The 12,304-nt window shown below is 47.9% G+C and overlaps 1 protein-coding gene across 1 annotated transcript; it reads right to left on the reverse strand.

Moving 5' to 3' along the window:
* Window positions 1-380: 380 nt before the first annotated feature.
* RBM15 (RNA binding motif protein 15) lies at window positions 381-10,241 on the reverse strand. The gene has a single exon (XM_073542432.1). The coding sequence runs from the start codon at window positions 10,107-10,109 to the stop codon at window positions 7,593-7,595; it is 2,517 nt and encodes an 838-aa protein (XP_073398533.1). The 5' UTR covers window positions 10,110-10,241; the 3' UTR covers window positions 381-7,592.
* Window positions 10,242-12,304: the final 2,063 nt, after the last annotated feature.

Consider the following 12,304-nt stretch of genomic DNA (forward strand, 5'->3'; position numbering starts at 1 on the left):
TTGCTGATGATCCAACAAATCAATCTTTACTGGATTCTCCAAAACAGCTGCACGTTACCACGAGTAATGAAGACTGTTTTCTGCTTCTTGGAAGATTATTACGGATCCCTCCTAAGGAGAATCAGCAGCCACCATGATCCGTTCAATAGATACAGCAATCAGAACAAGAGGTTACTCCACTTGCACAACACAATGTTTTCAAATTAAAAAACAAAAAAAAAGGAAAAAGAAAAATAGACTTTAAAATGAGGATGTCAATGTTTTACTTCCTGAAGATTATGAAACATCAATTTGTCTGCTACAATTCAAGCATTCAGGAATTGTGTACCCCTCAACCAAAACCGTCAGCTGTTTGTTGTCAATTCACTTCCAGGCAGAAAGACATTTTCCTCATAAGAAACAATTTATTGAGAATGAAAACAAAACCAGTCGGAACTGTGTGCACGCTTTGTATGACCATTATGATAACTCGTGAGCCAGAGAGGGTAACGCCTCACTTTCCAGAAATCCTGTGTATACAGCACAAAGTAATGAAGTCATCACGTTTTCACTTAAAACACGGGAAACTGGCATCACAAAAGCAGATACACAATATGCATATTTTTCTGGGTTCTCTTTTTTTTTTTTGCTGCCAGAATAGTAAAATGCGCAAGTCCTAACAGACACTTTCCTCCATCAATGTTCCATCTGTTAACAGCCACATGAGGAGCAGAATCTTCTTTTCTCCCAACTTGTGCTGTACAAGGAGGAGGGGAAATTCAGAGTTAAATAGCAAACAATCATTACAACGGAGTGTAGAAAATGGTCAAACACCTTTCAGATTATTCTGCATCACTGATCCCAAAATGGCATGAGTTCTATCAAATAGCAACCAATGAAATGTAAGGTGTGTGCTCAGAACACCCAAGCTTTTCTAGAAATCCACCCGGCACTTTCATTTGGGGCAAAAAGTCTGTGAAATAAGGACTGAGATTATAGAATGGTCGTCACTGAGCTCCAGATACTATTTGCTAGGCAGTGTTTGATGCTATGATTATGACCACCAAGTTTGTATACACAATGCACACAGATACAAAGCAAACAATGCTGACATTACACAACTGAATAATGTACATGCTAAATAAATCCCAGCTCTATGTTAAAGGCAATCTCTCAGTAAGATTACCCACCACCAGATATATGGCACGCAGGTTCTCAAAAGGTGAATTCATGGACACCCTTACATGTTCTCTGTTGCTGCAAGTGAGGCATTAAGGACATTAGGGCATGACAGTACTTACGGAACCTCTTGAGATTAAGCCCAGCACCAGCTTCTTTAGCTTGATTGACTGCTCATAGAGAGGAGCGAACATGCTCGGTTGCTAACAAAGTAACTTGGTTGTGCTTGAAAAATGTTTTAGTCCCAGCGCCTGCATGTCAGGTATTGCCTAACAGGCAATCCAAGCATGTGTTGCAGCTAACAGCTACGAGACATGCACGCGCGGTGACTTGAACATATTTTTCGAGCACGTTGAAGTCAGTCAGCACCCGATCACATTCGGTCATCACTAATAGCTCACTGTCTGTGCAACATTATGTGCCAGGTAATGCAACCAGATAGCTATCAACCAAACAAAAAAATCAGGTGCAGGACAGTGAAACAACCTCAGTACAGACACTTCAGTGCTCTGTCATGCCCAGAGCACTTAAGACTCATCTGCATATAAATGAAAAGGTTTAATTTTGCTCTGGATTTACATTTCAAAGACCAGCATGCTCTAACATGCATTTTGGGGGATTGATCTTAGACAGATTCCCTTTTATACATTTCCCTTGCCTTAGTGTATGTGCATAACTAATGTAAGCTGTATTCTCTATTTTTCAATACATCCCATTGGTTCTGCCAACCCTACTTCTAGGAACCAGAACATAAGGATCATGTACAATGTCATGTGTATGGATGTTTCATACCGTAGGTACATGGATTGCAGGCATTAGGCCGGTTTCACATTTGCGCTTCAGGGCGCAGCGACGGCCTGCGCACAGCCGCCGCTAAGCCGCGCCCCTGCCGGTAGCTCCGCCTCCGGGCGCATGACGCTGCATGCGTCCCCTATCTTTATCAATGAGGCCGTGCGCAGTATGCGCTTGGCGGCGCCTGCATCCTTTTGACGGTGCGCCGACCAGCACCAAACGCAACCTGTTGCAATTGGGTTGCGCTCGGCGCACCGTGAAAAGGACGCAGGCGCCGCCAAAAGCATACTGCGCACGGCCTGCGTCCTCAGTGATAAAGATAGGGGACGCATGACGCATGCAGCGTCATGCGCCCGGAGGCGGAGCTACCGGCGGAGGCGCGGCAGGGGGCTGGGCTTAGCGTCGGCCGTGCGCAGGCTGTCGCTGCGCCCTGAAGAGCAAATGTGAAACCGGCCTTAGGAGAAATTATATTCTCACCTTAAAAGCAATACTTCCATGGGAGAATATCAGACTGCAGCCTGACGGGCTGAACACTTCTCACCAATTAGGAGGCAGAATCTATGAGGGGGGAAGGGAAATTAAAAAAAAACCCGTGCATCTAAAAAACTGGAGGTCGACAGTAATCAACTATCAGCACATACCTCTGTAATATAAATCCTGAACTCCACCATGTGATGCCGAGATTAGATGGCTACGGATATCTGCTCGGACCACATCTACAGCAATATCATAGATTAAATATACGGTACATCATGATCTTATGTCATATCATTGCTCTCATTAGGAGAAAGGAAAGGAAGGCCCATGTTTTGCTGAGATTCACCAAACATTTAAAACTCCATAAAATGCTGCTTAACAATGAACATGCAGACATTGTGACAGCTTCTGTCCGAATCTTAAATAGCTAACATACATGTCAGAAAAATCAGACCAACACTTTCATTCCCTGCCTGAGATCTCCTGCATAGAACAACTATTCAGGATGTTATACACATTCACTAGTTTTTTTTTTTTTCTAACAAGGAACAGAACTTACAAAGAACTTGGGTGACTTGAAACTTTTAACTTTGCTTATCTGGGAACCAAACTCTTCTAATACTGGCACACAAAGTCCTCAGGTAGTACCATGTTATGACGGGAATAGTTAATGCAGAATAATCAGAGTAAGGACTAGAATGAAAGAACTGATGTTGGTAACAGAAAGATTCAATGCTGTTCAATAGAACAAACCATCTGCAACCATGTTCATATGCAGACAGATGAGATGTTCCCATACATATAGAGCTACTGAACGAGACCGGAAGGGTCTTGTGTGTCCAATTAGTGTGCAATATGCCAGTGTTTCTGGACTAGCGTACACAGCTATGTAATGTTTAGATCTTTATTTTTAGGGGTAGCAAGGATAAGCGCCATCACCCAGACTGATAGCCTATGACTTTCTATAGGTTCAAGTTGCAGGTCCACAATGATGCCCAAATATTGCCCCCCCCCCCCCCCCCAAACAGGAAAGTGTTTTTATTTAAAGGGAACCGGTCATGTCCCTGAACGCTATTCACCTGAAGATATGGCATTAATTTGCAGGTTAATAGTGTTACAAAGCTTTCCTCCTGTCTTACTGAAAGTGACTACAGGGGGAACTAACTTCATTCCATCCGGGGGCCGCTGGCTTTCAGTCAGAGGAGAGCCTGGAGAGGCTACAGTCACCACTCAGTACACAGTGAGTGTTGGCTCTCTAGCTGACAGCTCGCTCTGCCGCACATCTGTGCTAAATGAGCTGTCAAAATACTGGGGACTGCTTACAGCTGCTGCCCAGTGAGTACAGACTGTGACTGGAGCCAATGAGTGAAAGTTGGCAGCTCCCGGAATGCAATAAGTTATTTACTGTCACACTGCATTTTCAGTACGATGGGCAGACTCCATTGTAATGCTCTTAAGCAGCAGATAGTTAACTTTACCTTGCTGTTATAGGGTCAAAGTCCCACCGCTCGGTGCTTCATGTCGGCCATTTATATACACCTTCCCACCTGCTTATTTTCCCTCAATCTCCACCCCCTCCTCTTTGATTGACAGCTCTGATTTCATAGGGTGAGGGATTGGTGGAGATTGAGGGAAAAGAATCAGGTGAGAAGGTGTATATAAATGGCTGGCCCCGCAGTAAAGCACTGAATAGCCATTCTGTGCCAACAGAGTCCCTTTAAGGCCATGTTCAGTATTTGGTCAGTATTTTACATCAGTATTTATAAGCCAAAACCAGGAGTGTATCAGTCAGAGGAAAAGTATAATAGAAACACGTCACCACTTCTGTAATTATCACCCACTCTTGGTTTTGGCTTACACATACTGAGGTGTGAATGTGGGCTAATACTATTTGGGGACAAGAGATGTTGCAAAAAAAAATAAAAATGCATTTTTGGTGACTTTTACGCTGCATTTTTTTTAAATGCATATAACCTATTTTACTTAATGGGTGCAGAAAGTCTGCAATATCAAGAACTCACCAAAACCTCATCGTGGGAGCGTGTAGCCTTAGAATACCTCTTTAGATATATGTAATAAAAAAAAAAAAATGTATAAAGAGTGTAATTTCTGACAAACTTGTACAGCATGGCTACACAGGATTTATATGCTGCAGAATTTTCATCCAGATTTTATGGGCAGAAAAGTCAGTGTATTATCATAGCAGCAGTGTTGCCGAGATTAACCAAATCCCATCCACATACTGCGTAAAAAATCTTAGTAAACTGACCTGCGGTGCTGACAATTAAAGGGAATCTGTCAGCAGGTTTTTGCTATCGCACCTTAGAGCAGCATGATGTAGGTAAAGAGAAGCTGAATCCAACGATACATCACTTAGTTTACTTGGTGCAGCAGTCCTGACACAATCAGTTATTAAATTTAGCAATGAAGCAGAGGTGAGAAAGCTAACCCCGCCCACACCAGGCTCTGCTCATCACAGGAGGCGGCATTGCTGGACCAGGAGGCATGACCTGCTGTCTTCAGCTTACATAGCAAAAACCTGCTGACAGATTACCTTTAATTTGCATCTATCAATTGAAACTGCGGACTCACAGCAGATTTAACTCTTTGCATTTGTTGCAAAATCCACAACAAAAACTACAAGATTTTTTTCTTCCGAGGATGTCAGCAGTCTAGCGTGGACACTCAATGACTCACCAGGTTTATCCTGCATGAGGGCATTATAAAGTGGATGACAAACACCAATTTCAGCATTATGTGACGATACAATATAGTTTTCAGAAAATCAGCTTATCATGGGCAGCGCAAGCACTGACAGCTTCATTCCCCTGCAGAATAGGGAGAAAGCAGCCAGTGATGGGTGGGCAAAGCGACACCACAGTCCATGAATAGGGAGGACCCCTGCGTTCATGCACTCAGCTTGTTTTGCACTGATCATATGAAAACCATACCATATGGACAAGCTGGTGACAGCACTATGTGGTCATGGTATCTGTCACTACTTTAGGGTATGTTCACACACTGAATTTTTGCATACATGTGATGGTCGCATGTTTACGTGCGTTTTTCATGCACTCATTTTAATGGGTGAAAAGTGCTGCAAGATTTCAGCACTCTCATCAATTACACAGACACTGTAAAATGCTACGGATTTTACACACCTGAATACGTTGCGTATAATATGCCCTCGTATAGAGAAGCATAACCCCGGTGACTGATTCACTTTGTTTCTTTTTATCACTGGCTCTTTAGATCATGCAAGTGAATATATATATATATATATATTTGCTCATACAGCTTGAATTCTTTCTGATAACAAGCAGTGAAGTTGTAATATCAACTTAAACCCAAGTTGGAATGTGCAGAACACAGTTTAACATTTCAAAACCATTATGCCCTTGTCCGCAATTATCGAAGTCGTCTGGATGACAATTTCTAATGTATAGCACGTTCTAGCAGTTTAAACAGGTTTTTTCTACATTTACCAAATGTAGGAACAGCTACAACCCTGGACTGCATTATGGGATACAGTATAGATACATAACAGTATAGCGGCAACACTTATACAATGGCTTTCATGCTTTAGGTAGCCACCAACAAGGTAATAAATATACCACAATTATCTAATGAATGTGTATGAAGCACGAGGTAGGAAGCAGCCATTGTATAAGCAGTTCCATGATGTCCACAAGCTAGCCATGAGCTATTCCCTGCTGTTACTGAAATGTCAGACTTATTCTAAAAAGCACAAGCTATACCATGCAATCATATAGGAATGTAGTGTCATTTCTTAAAGGCAAAAAAATTCACTCCTTTAGATCCCCAACATTACCACCCATATATCAGTCATTGTCACTCTGACCAATTGTAGCCCATTTGCGTGACACCTTACTTTGTATGATCAAAGTTCAAAGGAAACATATCTGGCTGGAAATGAATTGGGATACTTTGAGCAAGTTGAAGTGGATGACAAACTCTTGGGAAATAGCTAGAAAAATTAAAGAACTACCTGCTTGTCACACATCATGCCTGGAGAGTTAACTTAATATTTTATGATTTACGTCTGACAGAAACTCATACTTTGTGTTAAAGGTAAGTTTCAAGCTACCTTCTATTAAAAACAAATCAAAACTTTAAACTATTATAAGTTCTTACAACTTGCAGACATGGAAGATAATATAAGCTAACGTTCAAGCTGTCAGAACACAGGATACAGACCTTCTACAGAGGGATACAATACAGGCAAATGGCATCATATGCTAGGGCAGCGGGCACTACATTCTGCTTGGACACTAATGTGAACATGGCGCGAGAGAGAGAGACAGACGGCGAGACAGGCACAGAAAGGGCGAGAGAGACAAGCAGGCACAGAAAGGGCGAGAGAGACAAGCAGGCACAGAAAGGGCGAGAGAGACAAGCAGGCACAGAAAGGGCGAGAGAGACAAGCAGGCACAGAAAGGGCGAGAGAGACAAGCAGGCACAGAAAGGGCGAGAGAGACAAGCAGGCACAGAAAGGGCGAGAGAGACAAGCAGGCACAGAAAGAGCGAGAGAGACAAGCAGGCACAGAAAGCGAGAGACATGACGAGAGAGACAAGAAGGCAGAGAAAGCACAGAGAAAGGCAAGCGGGAAGAGAGCGCGAAAGCAAGAGACATGGAAAGATACTGTCCTAACCTTCCAACATGTGAGCCTTCAAAGGATGAATGTAACATTCCCCATCACGAACATTGAATGCTGATGGGGACGACCTGCTTTATGACAGCTTGTATGTTAGCTGAAACTTCTCAGTAATCTGTTCTACTGGTAGAAATAAAAACTACATTTTCTAACCTTGACAGAGCACATAATATGTCACAGTTAAATCTACGCATAAGCTGGAAAGATTCAGAAATATTTAATCTGCATAAAAAAAGCGCTTGTAAATATCTATGAATAAATCATTAACGCAGTTCTTGAGAAAATTATAGACAGCAGAAAAGCAGAAATGAAGAGACAGGAAAAAAAAGCAGATTCTTAAGAATAGCATGTTTAACCACATGGGTTTAGTGGACTTGTATATACAGTACCTTACGATATCACGGCACAAAGAATGAATTAGCAAAACTAAACATTTGTACTGTATCCCATAATACCATGTGGACAGGTCATAAGAACATAAACACTGAATTAGGACGCCCCACGCACTATTATCATTACAAGGTAGTCATCTTCAGATTTGGCAAGGGCTTTAGCTGTAGAATCCAGGAACTGCTGGGAAAATTCACAAGGTGGAAATGCATGAAGAACTCCAGTGTTCTCCTTATCTTTACTGCCCCCCACTGGAAGGCTAATGACACCTGCTGCCTGTTTTTGCTTTAGGTAGGAGACTAGGTTTCTCAGAGGACGTTGAGTTGAACTTGCTTGATCTCCAGTGAAATTGCCATCAGATGTACCAGGAACTGCAAGCAATATGGCATAGCCATTAGGACCAGCTACTTTGATGCGACGCGTCACTTCATCCAGCTTGGGTTGATCCAGGCGTAAACGCTGTGTAATTTTCAACTGGGCGACTTTCCCACCGGAGGGCCCTTCAATAAGCAGGCTGGTAGCGACAGAAAGATCCCCTTGTAACAAATGCATGTTGGACGGAAAGTTACTGTTCTTCAGGAGCAGCATACCTTGCCAGGCCAGACACAGTTTTTGAGTTGCATCAGGTTTTTGGGGGGATTTGACTTTACTGTTGAGCTCAGAGCGCTCCTCTTTCTTGACAGGGCTCTTACTCTCCACAATACGATGCTTTCTTTCTTTTTCAACGGAGTTTGAGGTCTTTCTGTCACGCTTGTCTCCGACACCCCGCTCAAGGCTGCTGCGCCAGACTCTGGGGGGCGATGCCTGCTCAGTGCGGCCGGTGGGGCGCTCTACATCACTGTAGCGACTGTCCAGTCCACCACTGCCATCAGGACTTCTGTCAGGACTGTTACAGTGTCTCTTTCTGGACCGATCACTTTCAGGAGATCGGTCAATATGACGACTTTCCTCCATGAGTCTCCTTTTTCTAGGTTGGTCTTTGCTCACGCCATCTCTCCGACGTTCTCGGTCCAAAGACCAACCATCAGTGCGTCGATCTAATGTCTCTATGGAGTCATAAGCAGCTCTGTTTCTGTCTCTAACAGGAAGGGGTACCCATTCAGAGTCCGAGTACATGTCTCTCTCTCTGTCCCTATACAACAGAGGCGGTGTGCGGTCTCTGGCTCGTAAAGGATCAGGTGCCCTATGGCCAAAGCCATCTCCCACCAAATCGTAATGGGGTACAGGCAATGTCTGGAGGTAGGGGGGCTGATAAATCTGGTCAGTATCCGCAAAGTCCACGCGCAGCTTCCTGTGCTCACCTCCCAGTGGAAAGCCTCTCATCTGAGTGCAGGCAGCTTGGGCGGCATCTAAGCTTTCGTACTGAATGTAGGCCCAACTGTCCCCCTTCCTGTAATCAACAGATCTGATGGTGCCAAACCTGTCAAACTCCCGGGCAAGGGAAGCCATGGGCACCCAGGGGCCGAGCCCTCCCACCCACAGGCGGTTGGTTGGAGTGGCCTTGCCATAGCCAATCTTAACAGGGTTCCGCAGGATGCACTTGCCGGACATTGCCATCTTGGCCCTGTGCGCCATGTCCAGGTTCTCAAACTTCAGAAATCCGTAGGTAGAGGTCTGCCCCCGGGTCGCCCTCTTGATGTCCACCTCAGTAATTGTCCCAAAGCGCTCGAACACCCTGCACAACTCGTTCTCGGTCACACAGATGTCCAGGTTGCCCAGGAACAGAGTCCTGTTGGCCCGCATGTCGTTCTTGGGCGAGCTGTCCTCCTCCCGGAGGCTCAGCCGGGGGTCCAGGGGGTAGGCAGGCCGCACCCGGCCCTCATAGAAGTTGTAGTCCCGGTCCCTGTCTAGGTCTCGGGGCAGCGGTGGGGGAGGAGGGGGCGGCAGGCGGCCTAGGGCGAGCTGCTGCAGCCGGTAGTCCCTGTAGCCCAGGCCGCCCGGGGAGAGGCCGCGCGGGTGCCGGTGCGCGGGCAGGGAGGCCACGGCGGTGGCCAGGCCGCTATATGTGTCCTTGTCTGCGGGCGACCTGCTACGGCGCCGGGCGCTCACCGCCAGGTACACCGCCTCGATCTTCAGCGGCCGGTCATACAGCACCAGGCGGCCGCGGGCGTGCTTGGCGGCGCGGGCATCCTCGGGGCGCCGGAAGTTGACCAGCGCCACCCGCTCGTCCCCGGTGCGGGAGATCTTCACACTGACGTCCCCGAACTTCTTGAACTCATGGAAGAGGCCGTCCTCTATGGCCTCATCGCTGAGGGACGAGCCCAGCTCACTGATCCGCAGCGACTTGTACTCCGACTCCCCGCGGCCCTCCGCGGCCCGGGCGCCCGCTCTGCCCTCCGCGCCCTTGCTGCTGCCGCTGCCACTGCTGGCTCCGGGGGAGGCATAGCTGTGCAGGCCGGCGGCTCTCCCGGACGGCTCGTACTCTCGGCTGCTGGACACGCTCTTGTCTAGGTGCAGGCCTCGGCGCCCGGAGCTGCTCTCGGAGGATTTGCCGACCGACCCGCTGCCGTTACTGCCGCTAGCAGAGCTGATCTTTTTCCCGCACCGCTCCCGAGAAGGCTCGTCCGCCCCCCGGGACCGTTTGGCCTTGGCCGGGGAGCGCTCTTTTCCTTTCATAGCGACTTGTGAAGAGCTCGCGTCCTCATACACGGCTTCTCAGCGCCATCTTGCAATTTTGGCTGAATCGGGTACACCCTGTGTTCTGATTGGACTAGATGCTTCAGCCTAGAATTGCTATTGGCCATTTGGGCTGTCAATCGCAGCGAATCAGGCGGGATCTGCCACACGTTACGGGGAAGAACGTCATGTCCGTGCAGAAGGTGGGCGGGGCTAGCGGTGAAGGCAGCCGGAGTGCTGGCGGTCGCGGAGGAGCACATGTAACGTGTGCTGTGTCCACGGCAGGGCCGGACTTGGACTAAAATTCAGCCCTGGCATTTGAAGTTACACAGGCCCACTAGTCACATGGTGACTATATATCTTTGTACACTTGTAGTTTACAAGAAGTGAGCGGAGATTAACACGACTATATAACATGTAGTCAGAGCTGTGCCCAGTATTTCAGCTCAGTCCCATTTATTGCTTTTAGGTACAGTACTCCTCCCAAAGCTCTGTCCCCTTTTGTATGCATGATTACAGAATTCCTGGCAGAACTGCTCTCTATTGGGCAAACAGACCCCCTGGTCATAGCCGCCCCTATCATACCTCCCAACTTTTGAAGAAGGGAAAGATGGACAAAGGGCCACGCCCAGCCACACCCATTTCACAACTAGTCACACCCATGTCCACACCTAATCGCACTCATTTAGCACTGCTGATCACACTGACTGGTACTGAGTGCACAGTGGCTGGCATTATGGGCACACTGACTGGCACTAAGGAAGAGAGAAAACAGAGAGAGAGAGAAAAAAGAAAACAGAGAGCGAGAAAGAACAGTGAGAGACAAAGAAAGAACAGTGAGAGACAGAGAGAGAAAGGGGAAAGAAAGAACAGAGAGAGACAACAGAGAAAGAAAGAACAGAGAGAAAGAGAGGAAAGAAAAAGAGAGGAAGAAAGAACAGAGAGAGAAAGAAAAAGAGAGAAAGAAATAAAGAAAGATTCTACAAAGATACTATAGCAGCCCGGCTCCCATTGTAGTGCCCACCTGAGCCTCCCGGTGCAGGACCTATCATGATCCGCTCACATGGCCGGCATCCCCGATTCCAAGGCGATCCTGCTGTCTGCGCTGTCGGAGGAGGACACGGTGATGGATCTGAAGCATTCCTGGTTCCGTCACAATCTCCTCAAGAAATTATCTCATTTCCGGTCAGCTTCCAGCACATCACTTCAGGTGGAACGTCATGTGTGTGTTTTAAAATGCTCCTCGGGGCTCCGCCGTGTACTCCTGTGTCCGTGGGAAAAGCACGCTTTGTATGCTTTGTACACACTTGGCTCCGCTCCGTACATCCCGTACACATATGTCTCCGCTCCGTACACACACGACTCCACTCTGTCCACCTCGTACACGCGTGGCTCCTCTCCGTACACCTCGTACACACGCGGCTCCGCTCCGTACACCTCGTACACACGCGGCTCCGCTTCGTACACCTCGTACACACGCGGCTCCTCTCCGTACACCTCGTACACACGCGGCTCCGCTCCGTACACCTCGTACACACGCGGCTCCGCTCCGTACACCTCGTACACACGCGGCTCCGCTCCGTACACCTCGTACACACACGGCTCCGCTCCGTACACCTCGTACACACACGGCTCAGCTCCGTACACCTCGCACACACGCGGCTCCGCTCCGTACACCTCGTACACACACGGATCTGCTCCGTACACCTCGTACACACACGGCTCCGCTCCGTACACCTCGTACACACGCGGCTCCGCTCCGTACACCTCGTACACGCGGCTCTGTTCCATACACCTCGTACACACACAGCTCTGCTACATCCACACTGTAAATCCTGACCCCACACATACTTACCTCAACCAGCACCATGACAACAGCACAGGACCTGTGATGAGGTCACAGGAGGGGCGGAGTCAGGGGTGACATGATCGGGGGTCTGGACAAAGGCTCCTGATCATGTGACCCCCCTGACTCCTCCCCTCCTGTGACCTCATCACAGGTCCTGCGAACAGAGCGAGCAGGCAAGCGAGTGCGACGCTGTGGGTGGCGGGGGGAGGGTCTCATGCTACGGCGAGGATGGGGTGCGAGGGGGGGCGTGGCGGCTTATCTCCCTGCAGTGCGGGAGGAACTTGGAAACTATCACCGCCGTGCCCGCAGAGGGCCGGCGGCAGGAGCAACAGTGGCCGCAGCAGCT

This window comes from Dendrobates tinctorius, unplaced genomic scaffold, assembly GCF_039654945.1.
Source record: "Dendrobates tinctorius isolate UK_male_01 unplaced genomic scaffold, ASM3965494v1 ptg000127l, whole genome shotgun sequence".
Lineage (NCBI taxonomy): Eukaryota > Metazoa > Chordata > Amphibia > Anura > Dendrobatidae > Dendrobates > Dendrobates tinctorius.

Excerpts from the sequence above, each read along its gene's own strand:
- RBM15 (XM_073542432.1), bottom strand. The coding sequence starts at position 10,109 with ATGAAAGGAAAAGAGCGCTCCCCGGCCAAGGCCAAACGGTCCCGGGGG.